Consider the following 24,492-nt stretch of genomic DNA (forward strand, 5'->3'; position numbering starts at 1 on the left):
TACTATGTATTTTCCTCATATGAAATATTTAAATAATAACTTTCAAGAAAAAACTTTAAAAATTATTAAAGTTTAAATAATAACATTGACAGACATTTAACGTTTCTAAATGTGTTAAGTAGAAAAATGTAGCACATTATAACCATTACGATGACATTATTATAAATAAAACATTTTTCACAGATTAACTTTCTGTGACCCAAGAATAAAGATGAAATTGAATTTCTTAATAGACACATGAGCAAATTATTGAAATTCTCACAACCCAATTGATATTTACAATGATTTAACAAGATCAAGATATACAATTATGCTGCATTTATCTTCACAACAGGAATGGTATGACAGCTTTCCTCTTTACAGGATATTTTTCAAACTTCTGCAAATACCACTGGTGGCTCATCAAGCCTGTAATGACTTGATTTGTAACAATCCAGAGACATAATAACCACCAGGTATAACTTCTCCCTTTGAAAATCAGGCAAACAGCAAGGTACATAACTATTTCTGCAAAATAATGAGGGCAGGAGATATATTCAAATCCACCACCTGAAGGCATGTAGTGGTCTGTTGTAACAGATTTACCTGTTGAGAGAAAAGAGAATCAAGAATTAAAATTGAACAGCACAAACCTAAAACTCATTTAATGCTGCTTTCCTTCAATCAAAATTAACAAAATATTAGTACTTTACCAGTAATAGACAGTAAGCCATAATTTAAGGCGGTCATGAGGGGCAATTGCCTCCCTCACAGCTTTAGGTGGTGGGGTTTTATTTTATGTCAGAGACACTTTAATTTGCAATGAATTGGTAATTAATGATAAACCTAATGAGATTGATATGATTTGGATGGAGTTGATTAGTAATAAGGGCAAAAAACTACGTTTGGGGAATATTTATAGCAGGGGCGGCTCTAGCAGTTTTGCCGCCCCGGACAAATTTCCAAAGTGCCGCCCCTTTCCACGGTAAAAAAAATCAAACATTACAATTTTTGCATTACAAATATAGTCCCTTCTTTTTGGTAATTCCTCTTTTTTTTTAAATATAAAACATTCTTTCAAAAAAAACGATAAGCCCCCCCCCCCCCTAAAATGGTCATGCTTGAAAGCAGTTTCGCGTTGTCTTCACGTATTCATCAATTCATCAATCCTAAGTACGACCATGGCTTTCCAGCACTTGAGCTGTGCCACCAGAAAATATTTATAGGGGGGGGGGTACGCTTAAAAAATACCCGTATCTGCTAGAGGGGTCTGGGGGTTCTCCCTCGGAGAATTTTTTGAAATTATAGCCTTAAGAACGCAGTTTTAGACGCTCTGTGGCGGTTTAGACGGTGGAAAGTTTCAGGGGGTCTTTTGAGGGGGGAATTTTAAGAAACTGAAGTCTTAAAAACACGATTATAGGCGAAATGTGTTGACTTCAGAGTAAGGGTTGGGTCTTCTATGATTTTTTTTTTTTTTTAAATAGATTTGAGATGACGTAAACTTTTCACCCCAATTTTTTGACACTGAAGTTCCAAAAGGCAGTTACCGACAAACTTTCATGATTACAGGAAAGGGCTCTTTGAATCTCCACAAGAAACATTCCAAAAGAGAAGTAATAAAAAGCGATGTTTTTAAGCCATTTTCAAGGACTGGGGTGAGGGTTAAAAGGTCTCATCTTAATTTTTTGAAATTATAGTTTTTTCATTTTCAGATTGCATACGGGAGCATCGTCTCAATGTATTAAAAGAGGACTTCGCGCTAAGCACCTCATTAAAGCGTCGTTTTTAGACGATTTGTATGATATTAAAAGCAGGGTGAAACGAGATTTGAAGAGCACTTTAATGATTTTAACTGAGGGAGGAGGCTTCCGAAGCGTAGAATTTTAAGTATTTTCTTATTTTTTGATCGTCTAGTAAAAGTAAAAAGAAAAAAAAGGAGAGGGGGGGGGGGTAAAACAAATATGAAGTGTAGTGTGGGGTGTGATTAACTAAGAAATAATCTGTAACTATAGAAAAATTTAATTTTAAGTTTCTTTTGAAAATAAATTAAGACTTTTTCACGACAATCGATATTTTTTCCAATTAAAATTACTTTGTTTCCCTAAGGAGCATTAATTTCTTCTCTTTAATAGCATGGAACATTTTTTTAAAAATGCTCAATCTAGGAAGGGGGTGGGGGAGAGAGAGGAGTCCTGTGCGCGATCCAATTCCGACAACATGCAGAAGTTCAAAAACTGGACCGTCAAATATGTATCATTATTTAAAACGTGGTAAATAATATAAATAAATACCTTTGTGCTGAACAGTAAAGTAACATAAAGTAACAACGTCTAAAAAGCACAAATTCTGCGAATTTGTGCTTTTTAGACGTTGTTACTTTACGTTACTTTAGTGGTATATAATAATTACTTGCTACGCAATTGCAATATCCCACGGCGCCCCTCCCCACGGGAAAAAATAAAAAGGGATAAATTGACAGTAAATACATGCCAATAAACCTTTAATAGATCATGCCAATAAATAAACAGCACAATGAAATGAAATCAAATTTATTAAAGCTGTACATTAAACTAGACAAAAAAAAGGGCACTTCAAAACAAACACCAAATTAACATGTCTTGTATTAAAGACCTCGAAACATAGCTGGATTATCAAATTATTGGAAGAAAAAAACAATTATAGTATTTAATTAATTTAACAATATTTCTTGAGAACAGACAGGATTTTGGAAGTGCTATGCATTACTGACAATTAAAGTGACAGCAAAGCAAAATACTAAAATGGACGAAAAAAATAGAATCGTTATTTTAAAAACATTAACTCATCTTTTTTTTTTTAAATAATCATAAAGTAGGAATGCAATTAAACAATTTTTGTATTGGTGCATATTTTCATGACAGCTTAATGAAAATTACTTTCTCGTGTTGTACAAAAGTTTTAGAAGTCAGATTACTGTTTACCGATGTTTCTCTTCTTGTAGTAACTTATAATAAAAGTTCAGTCTGCATCAAGTCTGTTAAATAACTAAAAATGGCCTGTATTATAATTCCCCCTCCTCTATTTAGTCTTTTTTAGGGCGTTCTTTTTATTTTTCCCCTTATTTAGTGGATTTATCCGGTTTTAATGCCACTTTGACTATTAAATTGCAAATGTAGAAGGGTCATTCTCCTGTTATACACGGGATATTTGCAGACATTTAAAGTGCAAAAAACAGTTAAAAAGGATGTTAATTCATATTTTTTTGCAATTGGATCATAAATCAAGATTCATTCTGAAATTTCAAATGCTATAGTGCTTCTATCCAATTCTCTTGCCTTTTGGTCAAATACATTAATTAGAAAAATTACAAATTTATTTAATTTGTGTCATGCACGGGACATGTATGAATGTTACTCTATCTCAGCTATAAGAATTCAAAAGTTAAAATAGTAGTTGTGTTTATAATGAAATAAAAACTAATACTGGCAATAATATATACCATTTTAAGTGAAAGTTCAATAAAAAGTATTTTACATAATAAATAAATAAAAAAAAATATATATATATATATTTATATATATATATAATATACTTTAAATTGTTATAATGTAACTAGTATTAGGATGATACGTTATTTAATACTAAAACATCATTGAAATATCTACCTAAATCTCCAAGCAGAAAAAAAAAGGCTACGGTTCCTGCTATTGCAAAACCCCCGAGTCGGCGAAGCAATTGACAAGGAAGAGAGGAAGAGAGCATGGAATAATCAGGGATGAATAATAGGGCAGTAAAGCACATAGCCTAGGGCCCAGCAGATCCCAGAATCAGGCGAGAGTTCTGGTAATCAGACCCTGACCCCCCCCCCCCCCCCCCCACCCATTCAGTCTCGCTTCCCAACCAAAACAGGCAACTGTTGACCATTTGCTGTCGGCGACAGCAATTAAGGTACAATAAACGAAGAGGAAAGAAAACCTTCACGTATTTTTCAGACTCCCAAGCTATTGTGCTCGCAAAATACTCTCATACAAATTTGCTCCTAATGTAAAATGTATTTTAGACATTCGAACCAAAATGCCGCCCCTCAAATTTGCCGCCCCGGACAGGGGTCCGGTTTGTCCGGCGCTAGAGCCGCCCCTGTTTATAGGCCACCCAACTTAAGCCAGGGTCAAGACGAACAGATGTTTAGTATTATTAGTGACATTTCTAGCAAGGGGTCAGTCATCATAATGGGAGATTTTAATTTTCCAGGAATTGATTGGAATAATTTTTACCATAGTAATAGCAGAGAAGAGGATTTTTTGAAAGTAATTGGTGACTGTTTCTTAGATCAAATTGTAACTCAGGGTACTCGACAGGACGCGATTTTAGATCTAGTTTTCTGCGACATGGAAGGCTCTGTTCAGGGGTTATGTGTAGGGGAACACATTGGAGATAGTGACCACAACAGTATTAGGTTTGGGATTAAATTTGATATGCACAAAGTAGAGAATTTTAGGTTTGTGCCCAATTTCAGAAATACTGACTTTGTGGCACTTCGGCAGAGTTTGAAAGCGGTTTTTTCTTCTGGATTGGACAATAGCGATGTGAATCTTCAGTGGGTAGAGTTTAAGGAAAATCTAGCGAATACGGTTAGGGATCATGTTCCTTTTAGGAGAAAGGGTGTCAACACTAAAATTTGGCCAATGTGGTTCTCCAGGGAAACTAAAGACGCTCTAAATTACAAGCAAGCTGCTTTTCATAAGTTTAGAGAAACAGGTCACAGTGCAGATAGGCTCCAATATTGTAAGGCAAGGCGTAAATTTAAGTATTTGGTACGGATTCAGAAAAGAGAGTTGGAGCAAAGACTGGCAGATAACATAAACAGGAATCCCAAGAGGTTTTTTGCATACGCTAATTCGGGGAAAGTTCGAAATAGTCATATTGGGCCACTGGTTGATGAGCACGGAATTTTAATTCAGGACGATAGTGATATTGCTAATGTTCTTAATAACTTTTTTTCGAGTGTTTTTAACGATAACTGTATCTCAACAGTTGACACCAACAAGACACAAGCTATAGTACAGCTTGAGGACTTTGTATTTTCCAGGGATGACGTTTTACTTCATTTGAAAAAAATTAAAGAGACTAAGGCTCCGGGGCCAGATAATATTTATCCGAAAATTTTAGTTGAATGTGCAGAGGAATTAGCAGATCTAATCGCAAACATTTTCAATGCTTCTTATAATTCGGGGACAGTGCCAGAGGACTGGAAGCTGGCTAACATTACACCGCTCTTCAAGAAAGGGTCTAAAGGGAGTGCGGGAAATTATAGACCTGTGAGTCTAACTTCGGTGGTTTGCAAAATTTTTGAAACATTGATGAAAATTAAGATAGTGAATTTTCTAGAAACTAATAATCTATTGACTAGTTTTCAGTACGGTTTTAGGAAAGGTAAATCTTGTGCAACTAATTTATTACATTTCTATGACAAAGTTACCATGGCTTTGGACAATAAGAAGCCTGTAGATGTTGTTTACATTGATTTTCAAAAAGCTTTTGATAAGGTACCGCATGTTGCTCTACTTAGCAAATTAGCTGATATAGGAATAGGAGGGAAAACTTTCATTTGGGTAAAAAATTGGCTGACCGGAAGGAAACAAAGAGTAGTTGTAAGGGGAAATTATTCTAATTGGAGTGAGGTCTTAAGCGGGGTTCCTCAAGGATCAGTGTTAGGGCCTGTTTTGTTCATTGTCTTTATGAACGATATTCACAAAAATATTTCTGGGAACATGAACTGTTTTGCTGATGATGTCAAAGTTATGGGGACTGTAGAAAATGAAGAACAAGCAAATCAGCTGCAAGAGGATCTAGATCATATTACGGAGTGGGCTGATAAATGGGGTATGGCTGTTAATGTTGGGAAATGTCAAGTGCTACATTTAGGGCATGGAAATAAGTGTACAAGTTATTATTTGCAAGGTTCAGTCATTAGTCAGGCAGACAAAGTTACTGATCTGGGGGTCCTAATAAGTCAGGATTTAAAGTTTAGCCAACAGTGCAGCATTGCTAGCAACAAAGCCAATAAGATGCTTGGGTTTATCAATAGATCTATTTCAAATAAATCTAAAGAAGTTCTTCTGCCCTTATATAGAAGTTTGGTAAGACCCCATTTGGAGTATGCTGTTCAGTTTTGGTCTCCTTATCTTAAGAAAGACATTAATGTATTGGAAAGGGTTCAAAGGCGGGCTACAAGGCTAATAAGTGGACTTTCCCACTTAGATTATGATTCCAGGCTTAGAAGGCTAAAAATGTACAGTCTTGAGCAAAGAAGAGACCGAGGGGACATGATTCAGCTGTTTAAATTTATTAAAACGAAAGATGTTACGGGGCTAAAGTTTAGCACTGAAAACAGGACAAGGGGTCATTGTTTTAAGCTATTTAAATCTCAGGCTAACATGGATATTAGGAAAAATTATTATTTTAGCAGGGTAGTGGAACCTTGGAATAGCTTACCGGAAGAGGTGGTAATGAGCAAAGGAGTAGACAGTTTTAAGAGGGCCATTGATCTTCACTGGGGATTGTAAATTGACTAGGACCAGTCTAGCTGGGCCCAGAGCCTGTTGCTGGTCGTCACTTTTGTATTTGTATTTGTATTTGTATATAAGTGGGCGTGGTTTTGGTTCTTTTGTGAAATATTTTCATTGAGAACATACACTTTGCCCCCCCCCTCTCCCTGCCAAAATTCGAAATGAGGGGGAGGATGATCTAAAAAGATTCAAGCCTCAATTTTATTTGTGAACTTTTGCAGAAAATTCCATTTATTTTTCAGTTTATTTCATAAATTGATATAAATATAACCAATTTTATGTTTGTTGTAACATAATAAATTTACCATATTATAAGCAAGTACAATACATGCTATAATTTTTCTCTGCTGAGATTCATCTAGTCTACCAAAAACCTATGCACTATGTAGGCAGATAAACTTTTACAAGAGCAGTAAAGTTTGAAAATAAAGTTGATCGCCGCTATAATGAACTCGGGATACAGTGAACACTTGGTTGTAGTGAGCTTTTTTACTGATCCCATACTCCTATTTCCCTAATGCTATTTTTTGCACTTATAAGTGAACGGCAAGAAACTCGAGTTGGACTTAAAGTTCATTTCCATCTTCAATATTTTACTTGTAGGAGTTGTTGTTACTAGAATTGATGTCATTCAGTTTGCTGCATCAACTTTTTCCTTCATGCTGATCCCCTAGGACAAACAAGTTCACAAGAAACACATTCCTCTTCTTCCGCTTCCACTGGCTACAGAATGAAACCTCTTTTCTTTGCCAATTCCCAATTCTAGAAATCAACTGTGGGAAAATAATTGATTTTCACCTGACCCACTTCAAATTCCAAGAATTCACTAATCTCTAACACTATATTCTCGACAAATCATTCCTTGTAAAGAATATTAAGAATATCCCTGCTTTTAAAGTAGCTTTCCTCAATATTCCTATGATTGATTTGAGATAAACTGACTGTTTTTTTTTTTTTTTTTTTTTTTTACAAGAGCAGCTAAAGTTTTTGCAAAAATGGCAAATTCTGTAAAAAGGAAAGCATTTTTAATTGAAGATAAGGCTCCAATTATAAAATGTATTGAAGGTGGCGACAACAAGCAGTTAGCAATATGCACCAAATTATCCTTGTTGAAATCTACAATTTCAAACGTTTCGAAAAAATTGCATTGTGATTCTTTCTGCCCACGAGAAAAAAATTTGGATTCTGCCAAAAAAAAATATGCTAGGATCAAAGGGGTAACGTGTAAGAGGTTCTGCTAAAATGGTTCCTTATTCAGCAGGATAGATCTCTTGAAGTTCACTATTTCCACATGTGCCAGGGGTGCCCACCTAAGGGGGGGGTCATGGCGCAGACTGTTCCACTGAAATTTTGGCGGGGCTTCCCCCTAAGGGCAGGGTGTTGAGGGATATTTTTCTTTTTTGGAGGAGCTTTTGCTTTTTTTTTTGGGGCGGGGGCTGTCTTTGAAATATTCAGGGGGGGGGGCACTCCTGCATGTGCTAAAATTTCTTTTCTCATTAATAGTCAATATATTTTTTCTATATATAGTGATTTTATTGCTGGTTCTATAGACAGTTCACTATAGCAGTGTTTGAATAAACAGACTTTTTACTTGAAAATAATTGCTTCAAAAACTAATAAAACATACCTTTTTTCCTTAAAGAAGCAAACTGTATGTTAGTTTGAAACTGCAAGAGAAAAGCTGCCACAAAAATTGCTGCTCCAACATAGTGCTGCCATGTGAACCAATCACCAGTAATGTAGCTTGCATTCATATTTTCTGTAATTAAGGAAATAAAAATGATCAATCGGAATAATTTACTCATAATATGTAACAAGATTAGTTATCGAAGTTTATACTAAAATAACAGATTAATTTTTTGCAGCTACCACCCTAAGCCATGGCTAAAGCAGAAATACATAAGATACAACGCCAGCTCAGTCATTCAGTCAGGAATAACTGAGCTGCCTGTGTATTTCATGTAACAGGTTAGTTATTTAAGTTCATATATGTCAGTGGCGAATTTACTAAGGGGGCGGTGGGGGGCGATCGCCCCTCTGTAACCGTCATTTTTTGAAAACAATAACCAGAAACTGAAGAAATTACTAGCAATTGCTACTATTTTAATCAAGTAAATTCTATAGATTTGGTTTGAATTAGTTTAAAAAAGTACTAAATTCGAGGATGAACAGCATTACCCATTTTTTAATTTTAACACAAGTTTGTCCCCTGCCCCTTTTTTTAAACTTTAATAACACTGCTCAGCAAAAAAAGAAAAAAAAACCTTAACAACGCTTCTGACATAACTGTTGCGGATTCTTATACAAAAAAAATCACTTAAATCCAAATACGACTGTCATTTCCCTTCAATAGGTCCCACTTTTTGGAAATGGTGCCCTTCAATTTTTTTCAGTTTCATAGCCATTATTTTTATTTGGAGGGAAAGGGGGAGCATAATATTAGTCATTAACACTCTTCTGAGGGGGCTAGAGAGCTGCAAAGTTCGAAAGTATGTCTATTTTGAGCAAGTTGGGATTCAGTGGGGAATTCCCCCATTAAATATTTTAAAAATTAGCAAAACCGAACTCTTTTTTCTAAGGGCTTTTTTACAATGTTTTCGGCGTAAAACCAGAGCATTAAATTCACTTCTATGAGCCACATGTCCAAAAAAAGGTTCACATTGTAAAAAATAACAAAAATATTGGAAGCATCGTATCTTGCCTAGCAAACCCACGCTCATTTTGTAAAAATATTAGTTTTATAAAGCCCTAGGGTGGGGAATGGGGAGCCACTGACCCTTTGACCCCCTCCCTACGTGACAGGTCAGGGGGCAGGAGGGGTGGCTTTTACAGCTTTCAACCGCCACCCCTTTGAATCGAATATAAATCCTCCCCTGATATATGTATTTGATATTATGAAGTATTTTTATAATTCTAGATAAGTACAACAAACATAAATGGCTTATTCCATGCCTGACTGCTACTACAAGCAAAAATTGTACGGCATTAAAGAAAATTGGCAGCAAAACTTAATTAAAACTGAAATTTACTGCTATTAAGTTGCATGTTCATAGTTTAAAAACTATTCTACACTTAGATTCAGCTGGATTCATGTTATTCATTGGATATCATCGTCTCAAAGTAACAGTAGGATATCTTACTCTTATTCCTGGGATTAATTGTCTTTCCATTGCTCTGAGGTGACAATATGCTGTAAAACACAAAGTGTGACTTATAGGTGGGCTATCTACAAATGACATCACACTTTGAAGGGGGGGGGAGGTGTTTGTGAAATCCTAAGTTTTTGTGACAAGGGGGAGGGAGGGAGGGAGGAAATAGCAAGAAATATATCATGATTTTTTTTATCAGAACATGTTTTATGAAAAATAGTAAGGAGTAAGGGGAAGTGTGACAAAGGGGGGGGGGGGGAGGGTCGAAAAAGTTGAAAAAAGTGTGACATCATGTAAGGATAGCCCCTTGAGAATGAATGTTTTACCAAGTTTAGATGTGAGATTTTTTCAATTTTTATAATTTTAAGATTTTTTTATCATGTGTTGCTACAGTTTTTGAATGATTAAATTTCAAATCAAGCTAATAAATAATTTAAATGTACATTTTAGCAAATCGGGAAACAATTACAAATATGACTAACATCACAGCTCACATTTTCTACTTTTGGTCACACTTCTTTCTCTATTATTGCTTTAATTTTACAATATTCATTTCAAAAGCAAAGCAGCAGTTATACAAATACAAATACAAAAGTGACGACCAGCAACAGGCTCTGGGCCCAGCTAGACTGGTCCTAGTCAATTTACAATCCCCAGTGAAGATCAATGGCCCTCTTAAAACTGTCTACTCCTTTGCTCATTACCACCTCTTCCGGGAAGCTGTTCCAAGGTTCCACTACCCTGCTAAAATAATAATTTTTCCTAATATCCATGTTAGCCTGAGATTTAAATAGCTTAAAACAATGACCCCTTGTCCTGTTTTCAGTGCTAAACTTTAGCCCCGTAACATCTTTCGTTTTAATAAATTTAAACAGCTGAATTATGTCCCCTCGGTCTCTTCTTTGCTCAAGACTGTACATTTTTAGCCTTCTAAGCCTGGAATCATAATCTAAGTGGGAAAGTCCACTTATTAGCCTTGTAGTCCGCCTTTGAACCCTTTCCAATACATTAATGTCTTTCTTAAGATAAGGAGACCAAAACTGAACAGCATACTCCAAATGGGGTCTTACCAAACTTCTATATAAGGGCAGAAGAACTTCTTTAGATTTATTTGAAATAGATCTATTGATAAACCCAAGCATCTTATTGGCTTTGTTGCTAGCAATGCTGCACTGTTGGCTAAACTTTAAATCCTGACTTATTAAGACCCCCAGATCAGTAACTTTGTCTGCCTGACTAATGACTGAACCTTGCAAATAATAACTTGTACACTTATTTCCATGACCTAAATGTAGCACTTGACATTTCCCAACATTAACAGCCATACCCCATTTATCAGCCCACTCCGTAATATGATCTAGATCCTCTTGCAGCTGATTTGCTTGTTCTTCATTTTCTACATTCCCCATAACTTTGATATCGTCAGCAAAACAATTCATGTTCCCAGAAATATTTTTGTGAATATCGTTCATAAAGACAATGAACAAAACAGGCCCTAACACTGATCCTTGAGGAACCCCGCTTAAGACCTCATTCCAATTAGAATAATTTCCCCTTACAACTACTCTTTGTTTCCTTCCGGTCAGCCAATTTTTTACCCAAATGAAAGTTTTCCCTCCTATTCCTATATCAGCTAATTTGCTAAGTAGAGTAACATGCGGTATCTTATCGAAAGCTTTTTAAAAATCAATGTAAACAACATCTACAGGCTTCTTATTGTCCAAAGATGATATGCAATGTTATGCAATGACATTTCCAGTGGCTAAAGCACGAAATTCCTCCAGGGGGTGTTTAGCCTAAAAATAGCATTTCTAATACTCGGAAGTAAAAAAAGAAGCAAGAATTATTTGATATTTTGACATCAACAATCATTATGCATAAATTGATCATGTGATGAAACAGTATTTTAAACAGAAGGCAATAACTTTAGTTTTCATTATTGAAGTTTATTTTGAGTTTGTACTTGTGCAGCTTTCTTTTCCTTTTTTTTTAAATACAAATACAAAAGTGACGACCAGCAACAGGCTCTGAGCCCAGCTAGGCTGGTTCCTAGTCAATTTACAATCCCCACTGAGGATCAATGGCCCTCTTAAAACTATCTACTCCTTTGCTCATTACCACCTCTACCGGTAAGCTGTTCCATGTTCCACTACCCTGCTAAAATAATAACTTTTCCTAATATCCATGTTAGCCTGAGATTTAAAAAACTTAAATCAATGACCTCTTGTCCTGTTTTCAGTGCTAAACTTCAGCCCCATAACATCTTTCATTTTAATAAATTTAAACAACTGAATCATGTCCCCTCGGTCTTTTCTTTGCTCAAGACTATATTTTTAGCCTTCTAAGCATGGAATCATAATCTATGTGGGAAAGTCCATTTATTAGCATTATAGCCCGTCTTTGAACCCTTTCCAATACTTTCTTAAGATAAGGAGACCAAAACTGAACAGCATACTCCAAATGAGGTCTTACCAAACTTCTATATAAGGGCAGAAGAACTTCTTTAGATTTGTTTGAAATAGATCAATTGATAAACCCAAGCATCTTATTGGCTTTGTTACTAGCTATACTGCACTGTAGACTAAACTTTAAATTCTGACTTATTAAGATGCCCAGATCAGTAACTTTTTCTGCCTGAATAATGACTGAACCTTGCAAATAATAACTTGTACACTTAATTTCATGTCCTAAATGTAGCACTTGACATTTCCCAACATTAACAGCCGTACCCTAATTATCAGCCCACTCCATAATATGATCTAGATCCTCTTGCAGCTGATTTGCTTGTTCTTAATTTTCTACAATCCCCATAACTTTGACATCATCAGTAAAACAATTCATGTTCCCAGAAATATTTTTATGAATATTGTTCATAAAAACAATGAACAAAACAGGCTCTAACACTGATCCCTGAGGAACCCCATTTAAAACCTCACTCCATTTAGAATATTTTTCCCAGCGATGTCAATCTTCAGTGGGCAGAGTTTAAGGAAAAACTAGCGAAAACAGTTGGGGATCATGTTTCTTTTAGGAGAAAGGGTGTCAACACTAAAATTTGGCCAATGTGGTTCTCCAGGGAAACTAAAGACGCTCTAAATTACAAGCAAGCTGCTTTTCATTGGTTTAGAGAAACTGGTCACAGTGCAGATAGGCTCCAATATTGTAAGGCAAGGCGTAAATTTAAGTATTTGGTACGGATTCAGAAAAGAGAGTTGGAGCAAAGACTAGCAGATAACATAAACAGGAATCCCAAGAGGTTTTTTGCATACGCTAATTCGGGGAAAGTTCGAAATAGTCATATTGGGCCCCTGGTTGATGAGCACGGAATTTTAATTCAGGACGATAGTGATATTGCTAATGTTCTTAATAACTTTTTTCCGAGTGTTTTTAACGATAACTGTATCTCAACAGTTGACACCAACAAGACACAAGCTATAGTACAGCTTGAGGACTTTATATTTTCCAGGGATGACGTTTTACTTCATTTGAAAAAAATTAAAGAGACTAAGGCTCCGGGACCTGATAATATTTATCCAAAAATTTTAGTTGAATGTGCGGAGGAATTAGCAGATGTAATCGTAATTATTTTCAATGCTTCTTATAACTCGGGGACAGTGCCAGAGGACTGGAAGCTGGCTAACATTACACCGCTCTTCAAGAAAGGGTCTAAAGGGAGTGCAGGAAATTATAGACCTGTGAGTCTAACTTCGGTGGTTTGCAAAATTTTAGAAACATTGATAAAAATTAAGATAGTAAATTTTCTAGAGATTAATAATCTATTGACTAGTTTTCAGTACGGTTTCGAGAAAGGTAAAAATCTTGTGCAACTAATTTATTACATTTCTATGACAAAGTTACCATGGCTTTGGACAATAAGAAGCCTGTAGATGCCTTCTGTTTAAAATACTGTTTCATCACATGATCAATTTATGCATAATGATTGTTGATGTCAAAATATCAAATAATTCTTGCTTCTTTTTTTACTTCCGAGTATTAGAAATGCTATTTTTAGGCTAAACACCCCCTGGAGGAATTTCGTGCTTTAGCCACTGGAAATGTCATTGCATAACATTGCATATCATCTTTGGACAATAAGAAGCCTGTAGATGTTGTTTACATTGATTTTCAAAAAGCTTTCGATAAGGTACCGCATGTTTCTCTACTTAGTAAATTAGCTGATATAAGAATAGGAGGGAAAACTTTCATTTGAGTAAAAAACTGGCTGATGAGAAGGAAACAAAGGGTACAAATACAAATACAAAAGTGACGACCAGCAACAGGCTCTGGGCCCAGCTAGACTGGTCCTAGTCAATTTACAATCCCCAGTGAAGATCAATGGCCCTCTTAAAACTATCTACTCCCTTGCTCATTACCACCTCTTCCAGTAAACTGTTCCAAGGTTCCACTACCCTGCTAAAATAATAATTTTTCCTAACATCCATGTTAGCCTGAAGAGGGTCTAATTGGAGTGAGGTCTTAAGCGGGGTTCCTCAAGGATCAGTGTTAGGGCCTGTTTTGTTCATTGTCTTTATGAACGATATTCACAAAAATATTTCTGGGAACATCTATTTCAAACAAATCTAAAGAAGTTCTTCTGCCCTTATATAGAAGTTTGGTAAGACCTCATTTGGAGTATGCTGTTCAGTTTTGATCTCCTTATCTTAAGAAAGACATTAATGTATTGGAAAGGGTTCAAAGGCGAGCTACAAGGCTAATAAATGGACTTTCTTACTTAGACTATGATTCCAGGCTTAGAAGACTAAAAATGTACAGTCTTGAGCAAAGAAGAGACCGAGGGGACATGATTCAGTTGTTTAAATTTATTAATATGAAAGATGTTACGGGGCTGAAGTTTAGCACTGAAAACAGGACAAGGGGTCATAGTTTTAAGCTATTTAAATCTCAGGCTAACATGGATGTTAGGAAAAATTATTATTTTAGCAGGGTAGTGGAACCTTGGAACAGTTTACTGGAAGAGGTGGTAATGAGCAAGGGAGTAGATAATTTTAAGAGGGCCATTGATCTTCACTGGGGATTGTAAATTGACTAGGACCAGTCTAGCTGGGCCCAGAGCCTGTTGCTGGTCGTCACTTTTGTATTTGTATTTGTACCCTTTGTTTCCTTCTCATCAGCCAGTTTTTTACTCAAATGAAAAATTTCCCCCCTATTCCTATGTCAGCTGATTTGCCAAGTAGAGCAACATGCAGTATCTTATCGAAAGCTTTTTGAAAATCAATGTAAACAACATCTACAGGTTTCTTATTGTCTAAAGTCATGGTAACTTTGTCATAGAAATGTAATAAATTAGTTGCACAAGATTTACCTTTCCTGAAACCGTACTGAAAATTAGTCTCAAAAAAATTTAAAATCTTAATTTTTATCAATGTTTCAAAAACTTTGCAAACCACTGAAGTTAGACTCACAGGTCTATAATTTCCCGCACTTCCATTAGACACTTTCTTGAAGAGCGGTGTAATGTTAGCCAACTTTCAGTCCTCTGCCACTGTCCCGGAGTTATAAGAAGCATTGAAAATATTTACAATTACATCTGCTAATTCCACTGCACATTCAACTAAAATTTTTGTATAAATATTATCTGGTCATGGAGCTTTAGTCTCTTTAATTTTTTTCAAATGAAGTAAAACGTCATCCCTGGAAAATACAAAGTCCTCAAGCTGTACTATAGCTTGTGTCTTGCTGGTGTCAACTGTTGAGGTACAGTTGTTGTTAAAAACACTCAAAAAAAGTTATTAAAAACATTAGCAATATCACTATTGTCCTGAATTAAAATTCCATGCTCATCAACCAGTGGCCCAATATGACTATTTCGAACTTTCCCCCAATTAGCTTACGCAAAAAACCTCTTAGGATTCCTATCTATGTTATCTGCCACTCCAACTCTCTTTTCTGAATCTGTACCAAATGCTTAAATTTATGCCTTGCCTTACAATATTGGAGCCTATCTGCACAGTGACAGTTTCTTTAAATATATGAAAAGCGGCTTGCTTGTAATTTAGAGCCTCTTTAGTTTCCCTGGAGAACCACATTGGCCAAATTTTTGTGTTGACACCCTTTCTTCTAAAGGGAACATGATCCCCAACTGTTTTCGCTAGATTTTCCTTAAACTGTGCCCACTGAAGATTCACATTGTTATTGTCCAATCTGGAAGAAAAAACTGCTTTCAAACTCTGCCTAAGTGCCACAAAATCAGTATTTCTAAAATTAGGCACAAACCTAAAATTCTCTACTTGTGCATATCAAATTCAATCCCAAACCTAACTCTCTTGTGGTCACTATCTCCAATGTGTTCCCCTACACATAACCCCTGAACAGAACCTTCCATGTCGCAGAAAACTAGATCCAAAATCGCTTCCTGTCGAGTACCCTGAGTTACAATTTGATCTAAGAAACAATCACCAATTACTTTCAAAAATTCCTCTTCTCTGCTATTACTATGGTAAAAATTATTCCAATCAATTCCTGGAAAATTAAAATCTCCCATTATGATGACTGATCCCTTGCTAGAAATGTCACTAATAATACTAAACATCTGTTCGTCTTGACCCTGGCTTAAGTTGGGTGACCTATAAATGTTCCCTAAATGTAATTTTTTGCCCTTATTGCTCATCAACTCCAGCCAAATCATATCAATCTCATTAGGTTTATCATAAATTACTAATTCATTGCAAAGTTAAAGTGTCTCTGACATAAAATAAAACCCCACCACCTCTTTTACTTACTCTATCTTGTCTAAACAAATTATACCCAGCAATAAATAATAAATCTGCATCATTTTCGGCAGCCCATGTCTCGGTAACTCCAATAATAGCCAACCTCTCATCTATTATTATGCTTTTCAATTCTTTTATATTGTTCCTAATACTATAAGCATTGGTATAAAAAACCTTAAGTGAGCACATCTTACTTTCATTTAATGTTGTGCAATTATTTGAATCCCAACTGTTAATATCTTTTCTCTTATTAGCCACCCTATTTCCGTTTCTACTAAAATCCCAATAGTTAGTACCCTTTCGAATTCTACTCCTTAAACTATGCCCCCTATTCCAACTTAGTTTTTTGATTCTGAAGCCTCTAAAACTAAACCACTAACCATCTTGACCCCTGTAGAACTCAGATGCAGGATATCCCTAGCAATCCAATCGTGTTTACATTTACTCCACACATCAATAAACCTGATACTATGCTTACTTTTCATCTCCTATCCAGTTTAAGCTATATGACAGTTGCTGGGGAGTGTTTTTGCTGCTCCTGAGATAAGTGATTTTTTACTGTAATTGTTTATTTTACTACTAGTTTCAGTATTTTTATTGTATTTTATCATATAATTAAGTATTCTTGTGCTTTTAAGTCTTATTTTTTATTTACTTGCTTTCTTAAAGTGTTTTTCTCTTCTGTGTAGCTAAGCCTAAATTGTGCTGATTTCTTGTTAAGCCTGACTGCTCTGTTTAGGGTGTAACTTGTTTATTTTAATTTACTGCTTGTCTTAGGATTTAGTAATATTTGTATCTTTTACTTCCAATGCTTTCTAATTCTAATAATTAGCATTATTTCTCCAATTTTGTATTTTTGTAGTGACTTTTTAAGTGTACCATTTTGAGCTAGAATGGGAGTTATATGCATAATGAAGGAGGTTAAAAGTGGTAAAGGGGACAAGTGGATTTCTTGTGACCTGTGTCAGATGTTCTGCTTGTTTAAGGGGAAGGATGAGTCTGAGAAGGATTTCATTTGCACAAATTGTGTTGAACTCTCAGAAATCAGAGTTAGGATTCTTACTTTGGAGGGTGAGTTAGCATTAGGCTGTAGGCATGTAGATGGGGTAAACACTCCAGAGGGAAAGGGGGAAATTAGCAAAAAGGAGGTTGGCATTAGCTGTGTGTTAGATAGTGGGAATATTCCAGAATTAAAGGAGGAAGTTAGTAAAAAGGATGTGGGAATTAGCTGTGTGTTAAATAGTGGGAAAATTCCAGAGGTAAAGGGGAAAGTTATTGCTGAGGCGACTGACTGGGAAACAAAGGGTATAATTTTGGGAGATTCAATGGTGCGTGAGGTGGGAAACTCAATAGGCAGAGTTAGACGTAAGGTGGCTAGATGTTGTTTGCCAGGGGCTCGGGTGAGAGATGTAAATAGGGTTGCGCAAAAGAAGGGGGTATTTAATAAAGAGGATGTAGTTACTTTGTGGGTGGGAACTAACGATGTAGGCCATAGTAACAATGATGAGTTTACAAAGGAATGGGATTCCCTGTTGGACAAAGCAACCAACTGTTCGGCAAATGTCCAAGTGGTTGGTTTGCTTCCCAGGTATGGAGTGCATAGGAGTTGGTTAAACCAACGGGCTAGGTGTATGAACCTAGTACTCAAGGAAATTTGCGTTAAGCGTAGTATCAGGTTTATTGATGTGTGGAGTAGATGTAAACGAGATTGGATTGCTAGGGATGCCCCACAACTGAGCTCTACAGGGGTCAATATGGTTAGTGGTTTGGTTTTAGAGGCTTCAGAATCAAAAAACTAAGTTGGAATGGGGGGCATGGTTTAAGGAGCGGAATTCGAAAGGGTACTAACTATCGGGATTTTAGTAGAAACGGAAATAGGGTGGCTAATAAGAGAAAAGATTTTAACACTTGGAATTCAAACAATCGTGCAGCATTAAATAAAAGTAAGATGGGCTTACTTAAGGTTTTTTATACAAATGCTCGTAGTATTAGGAACAAGATGGAAGAATTGAAAAGCATAATTATAGACGAGAGGTTGGATATTATTGGAGTTACCGAGACATGGGCTACCGAAAGTGATGATGATTTATTATCTATTGCTGGGTATAATTTGTTTAGAGAAGATAGAGTAGGTAAAAGAGGTGGTGGGGTTTTATTTTATGTCAGAGACACTTTAATTTGCAATGAATTGGTAATTAATGATAAACCTAATGAGATTGATATGATTTTGCTGGAGTTGATTAGTAATAAGGGCAAAAAACTACGTTTGGGGAATATTTATAGGCCACCCAACTTAAGCCAGGGTCAAGACGAACAGATGTTTAGTATTATTAGTGACATTTCTAGCAAGGGGTCAGTCATCATAATGGAAGATTTTGATTTTCCAGGAATTGATTGGAATATTTTTTACCATAGTAATAGCAGAGAAGAGGATTTTTTGAAAGTAATTGGTGACTGTTTCTTAGATCAAATTGTAACTCAGGGTACTCGACAGGACGCGATTTTAGATCTAGTTTTCTGCGACATGGAAGGCTCTGTTCAGGGGTTATGTGTAGGGGAACACATTGGAGATAGTGAACACAACAGTATTAGGTTTGGGATTAAATTTGATATGCACAAAGTAGAGAATTTTAGGTTTGTGCCCAATTTCAGAAATACTGACTTTGTGGCACTTCGGCAGAGTTTGAAAGCAGTTTTTTCTTCTGGATTGGACAATAGCGATGTGAATCTTCAGTGGGCAGAGTTTAAGGAAAATCTAGCGAATATGGTTAGGGATCATGTTCCTTTTAGGAGAAAGGGTGTCAACACTAAAATTTGGCCAATGTGGTTCTCCAGGGAAACTAAAGATGCTCTAAATTACAAGCAAGCTGCTTTTCATAGGTTTAGAGAAACAGGTCACAGTGCAGATAGGCTCCAATATTGTAAGGCAAGGCGTAAATTTAAGTATTTGGTATGGATTCAGAAAAGAGAGTTGGAGCAAAGACTGGCAGATAACATAAACAGGAATCCCAAGAGGTTTTTTGCATACGCTAATTCGGGGAAAGTTCGAAATAGTCATATTGGGCCACTGGTTGATGAGCACGGAATTTTAATTCAGGACGATAGTGATATTGCTAATGTTCTAAATAACTTTTTTTCGAGTGTTTTTAACGATAACTGTATCTCAACAGTTGACACCAACAAGACACAAGCTATGGTACAGCTTGAGGACTTTGTATTTTCCAGGGATGACGTTTTACTTCATTTGAAAAAAATTAAAGAGACTAAGGCTCCGGGGCCAGATAATATTTATCCGAAAATTTTAGTTGAATGTGCAGAGGAATTAGCAGATGTAATCGCAAACATTTTCAATGCTTCTTATAATTCGGGGACAGTGCTAGAGGACTGGAAGCTGGTTAACATTACACCGCTCTTCAAGAAAGGGTCTAAAGGGAGTGCGGGAAATTATAGACCTGTGAGTCTAACTTCGGTGGTTTGCAAAATTTTTGAAACATTGATGAAAATAAGGATAGTAAATTTTCTAGAGACTAATAATCTATTGACTAGTTTTCAGTACGGTTTCAGGAAAGGTAAATCTTGTGCAACTAATTTATTACATTTCTATGACAAAGTTACCATGGCTTTGGACAATAAGAAGCCTGTAGATGTTGTTTACATTGATTTTCAAAAAGCTTTCGATAAGGTATCGCATGTTGCTCTACTTAGCAAATTAGCTGATATAAGAATAGGAGGGAAAACTTTCATTTGGGTAAAAAATTGGCTGACCGGAAGGAAACAAAGAGTAGTTGTAAGGGGAAATTATTCTAATTGGAGTGAGGTCTTAAGCGGGGTTCCTCAAGGATCAGTGTTAGGGCCTGTTTTGTTCATTGTCTTTATGAACGATATTCACAAAAATATTTCTGGGAACATGAATTGTTTTGCTGATGATGTCAAAGTTATGGGGACTGTAGAAAATGAAGAACAAGCAAATCAGCTGCAAGAGGATCTAGATCATATTACGGAGTGGGCTGTTAAATGGGGTATGGCTGTTAATGTTGGGAAATGTCAAGTGCTACATTTTGGGCATGGAAATAAGTGTACAAGTTATTATTTGCAAGGTTCAGTCATTAGTCAGGCAGACAAAGTTACTGATCTGGGGGTCCTAATAAGTCAGGATTTAAAGTTTAGCCAACAGTGCAGCATTGCTAGTAGCAAAGCCAATAAGATGCTTTGGTTTATCAATAGATCTATTTCAAACAAATCTAAAGAAGTTCTTCTGCCCTTATATAGAAGTTTGGTAAGACCCCATTTGGAGTATGCTGTTCAGTTTTGGTCTCCTTATCTTAAGAAAGACATTAATGTATTGGAAAGGGTTCAAAGGCGGACTACAAGGCTAATAAGTGGACTTTCCCACTTAGATTATGATTCCAGGCTTAGAAGGCTAAAAATGTACAGTCTTGAGCAAAGAAGAGACCGAGGGGACATGATTCAGCTGTTTAAATTTATTAAAATGATAGATGTTACGGGGCTAAAGTTTAGCACTGAAAACAGGACAAGGGGTCATTGTTTTAAGCTATTTAAATCTCAGGCTAACATGGATATTAGGAAAAATTATTATTTTAGCAGGGTAGTGGAACCTTGGAACAGCTTACCGGAAGAGGTGGTAATGAGCAAAGGAGTAGACAGTTTTAAGAGGGCCATTGATCTTCACTGGGGATTGTAAATTGACTAGGACCAGTCTAGCTGGGCCCAGAGCCTGTTGCTGGTCGTCACTTTTGTATTTGTATTTGTATCTATTCCCTCAAAAGTACTCAACAGAAAGCAGGGCCTGACTTACAAAAAGTGAAGCCCTAAGCTCAAAATAATTCACCCCTGAATATTCTATACTGGAATGCAGTGATTAATTTACAGGGTTGGGACCCGTCAGAGTGAATTCTTGAGGGCTCTTTATACCAGAACTATGTATAAATCGTTTATCATGTGCCTTTATGAACCCCTATGGGATCCTTACAATTGTGATACGGTTAATTTATTAATGGAAGAATGAATAAAAATTCTTCTTTAAGGAAGATTTTTTCCAATTAACAAGTCATGTTTTTTTATTTATTTTAAAAGTACACTTTTCATAGTTTTACTGCATGACTCTTGAGGTAATTTGGACTCCTTAGACAGATGGGGCCCCAGGCATAGGCTTGGTAGGCCTGTGTGGTAATCAAGATCTGAAAGGAAGCATGTTGAAGTTCTAGTCTTCTAAAGAAGTTCTTCTGCCGTTATATAGAAGTTTGGTAAGACCAAATTTGGAGCGTGCTGTTTGGTTTTGGTCTCCTTATCTTAAGAAAGATATTAATTTATTGGAAAGGGTTCAAAGGCGGCTACAAGGCTAATAAATGGACTTTCTCATTTAGACTACAATTCCAGGCTTAGAATGCTAAAAATGTATAGTCTTGAGCAAAGAAGAGACCAAGGGGACCTGATTTCGTTGTTAAAATTTTTTAAAATGAAAGATGTTACAGGGCTAAAGTTTAGCAACTAAAACAGGTCAAGGGGTCATTGTTTTAAGCTATTTAAACCTCATGCTAACATGAATATTAGGAAAAATTATTATTTTAGCAGGGTAGTGGAACCTTAGAACAGCTTACCGGAAGAGGTGGTAATGAGCAAGGGAGTAGATAGTTTTAAGAGTGCCATTGATCTTCACAGGGGATTGTAAATTAACTAGGACCAGCCAAGCTGGGCTCAGAGCCTGTTGCTGGTCGTCACATTTGTATTTGTATATGTTGAGCAAAGGTACAAGTGCATTTTTTGCATAAATACATTATTCAATTTTTGTCAACTAAAACGTTTAATGCATTATTTAAATCAATCAAATTCTAACAATAATAAATATGTTGCAGCATCATGCACTTTTTCTGTTTTATAATTAAACCTTGTTTTATTTCAAGTTCAAAATTAAAAACTTTAAAATTCTTAAACAGACTACATAATATACCGCTTACTTTCAGTGTTTTCAAACCCAGGGGCATCATGAATTAGTGAGAGACCAGCTCCGAAATAAAAAGTAAGACCCACAATGTAGTGGAAAACATTCATTTTTGCATCTGAGTAAATGGACACAAAAAAGCACTCATAGCATCGTCGAATCACTTGAAGAGACAACAGAACACTCACAATGACAACAGATTCTGAATTCACTAGAAAAAGAGAAAATATTAAGAAAATGCTTCATTCTACAAAACAAACTTAAGAACACATAAAAAGTGAGGATACACCAGGAAATTCTGATATTGAAAAAAAAAAAAAAACTTTAAAGCAAACATGATAACTTGTTATATTTGATATCAATAAGTCATTCCCCCCAAAAAATAAATAGATAATGGATGCACAGCTTTTAAAGACACATAAGTTTTTATATTCTGGCAAATTAAGAACAATTGATGCTGCTCAGGAAGCTTCCAGTAGAAAAAAAAAAAACAGGTTAATTTTTTTAATGATGAGATGTAATGAAGATTTTTTAAGATTCTGAAGTGAAACCTCACCAAACACAAATTTGAAAATTCATGTAAAAAAAGTTCAATCTGCTAACCCTCCTTGTGAAAATATTTAAGCACCCTAAGGTGCTGGTGCCAAGTGTCGATAATTTTTCATTTTGGTAAGATCTTGGTAAGATCTAAATCAATGTATGTACATCGTTTTAAAAAATTCCTCAGAGTTACAAAATGATGCAAGGTATTAATGACAAAGCAGTAGCTGTAGTTAAACAATAATAAATGATACAAGTAACAATTTCTTACCAGTAGCTTGTCTGTAGGGAGATGCAAAATAGTCCAACAAAACGATGAGGAAAGGTGTTTCAACATTAAAGAAATATTTACAGCACACAGATATCATAATGTATGGAATATAAATCGATGCAAAAACATAAAAATGAGAAAACCACCTAAAAAAAGAGGTTGATGTCAATAAATACCAAAACATAATGAAGAAAAAACATTCGACTACAAATACAGTCAATTCAATTCGCGATAACTTGAATCTAAAGGGACCGATGAAAGTTCCATTTACCCTTAATTTCATTTTCAACATTTTAATATTAAAAACCATCAAATAATTTAATTACAATGTGCATGTAACAGACAAAATTACAGAATTTAAAAGTTTTTAAGCACGATATGCACAGTTTAATCAAAAGTATAGAGAGAAAAATTAAAAGCATGGTTTTGATTTCAATACTGCTGGTACCATTTGAATAGAACGAATTCAACTTAAGGAAAAGTGCACATCTCAGGGAGTCTAAAAGGCTTCTACTCCCTGGCACACCTTCATTTGTTTCAAATTTGGATTAATGGATTCTACCGCGCTTTAGCAGTTTCTAGTTTTCTTTTAATATCATTGACAGAGTATTTGCTTGGACACCTTTAATATTGAAGAAAACTCTTTCTGTCTCTCAGGAACTTATCAGTAAATGATCAAACTAAAGAATGAAGGGAAACGCATTTTAACTTAGGTTAGCCTTTGAATAAAGGTACAATCAGTTGACTTGACAACTTGACAGCCTAAAAGCAAATTCGTAGTCCAGCAACATGCCAAAGTGTAAACCGAAGTAAAAACTTCGAGTTATGGTACTATTCGAGTTATTAGACTTCGAATTATCGCGAATTGACTGTATATGCTTGTAGAGAGACAATCATATTACATATTTCTAAATAAAAGCAAACCTTTTAGGGACTTCTAGCCATACTGCAACACTTTTTTGGTTTTTTATGTTTTTATGCGCCTTACCGAATGTAAATAATCGCTTTAAAAAATAAGGAATATTTTTTGCGTACAATACATTTAAGCCTGATACTGTAACAATTAAAGAATAGGAAATCCACATGAAATGCAAATGATTAATTTCCATTGCCTTTACATAAAAGAAAACAAATATAGTCAGAAATATCTTTCTGTCATGTCAACCAACAAGTGCATTTGTTTTGAGCCACGAGTCGTGTTTACGATTTTCGCCTGAAGCAGACGATCTTTTCGTTTTTTTTCCCTTCTTTTTAAATATAAATCATGAATGCTCCAAAAAATCATTAAAATATTGAAATAGAGTGTCGTTCAAAG

At 35.7% G+C, this 24,492-nt stretch overlaps 1 protein-coding gene across 1 annotated transcript; it reads right to left on the reverse strand.

Moving 5' to 3' along the window:
- Positions 1 to 325: 325 nt before the first annotated feature.
- On the reverse strand, positions 326 to 24,286 carry LOC129221211 (polyprenol reductase-like). Its single transcript, XM_054855666.1, has 5 exons — positions 24,102 to 24,286; positions 23,178 to 23,323; positions 22,383 to 22,577; positions 8,155 to 8,286; positions 326 to 585 (listed from the first exon to the last, which is right to left on the reverse strand). Exons 1-5 carry the CDS (start codon positions 24,284 to 24,286, stop codon positions 326 to 328), a joined length of 918 nt encoding a protein of 305 aa, XP_054711641.1.
- Positions 24,287 to 24,492: the final 206 nt, after the last annotated feature.

Source organism: Uloborus diversus, chromosome 4 (assembly GCF_026930045.1).
Source record: "Uloborus diversus isolate 005 chromosome 4, Udiv.v.3.1, whole genome shotgun sequence".
Taxonomy (NCBI): domain Eukaryota; kingdom Metazoa; phylum Arthropoda; class Arachnida; order Araneae; family Uloboridae; genus Uloborus; species Uloborus diversus.

Coding starts and splice junctions, on each gene's coding strand:
- LOC129221211 (XM_054855666.1), bottom strand. CDS start 24,286: ATGGAAATTAATCATTTGCATTTCATGTGGATTTCCTATTCTTTAATT. Junction 22,578..23,177: donor TCCCTACAGACAAGCTACTG/GTAAGAAATTGT, acceptor CTCTTTTTCTAG/TGAATTCAGAATCTGTTGTC. Junction 586..8,154: donor TGCTTCTTTAAGGAAAAAAG/GTATGTTTTATT, acceptor TTCTCTCAACAG/GTAAATCTGTTACAACAGAC.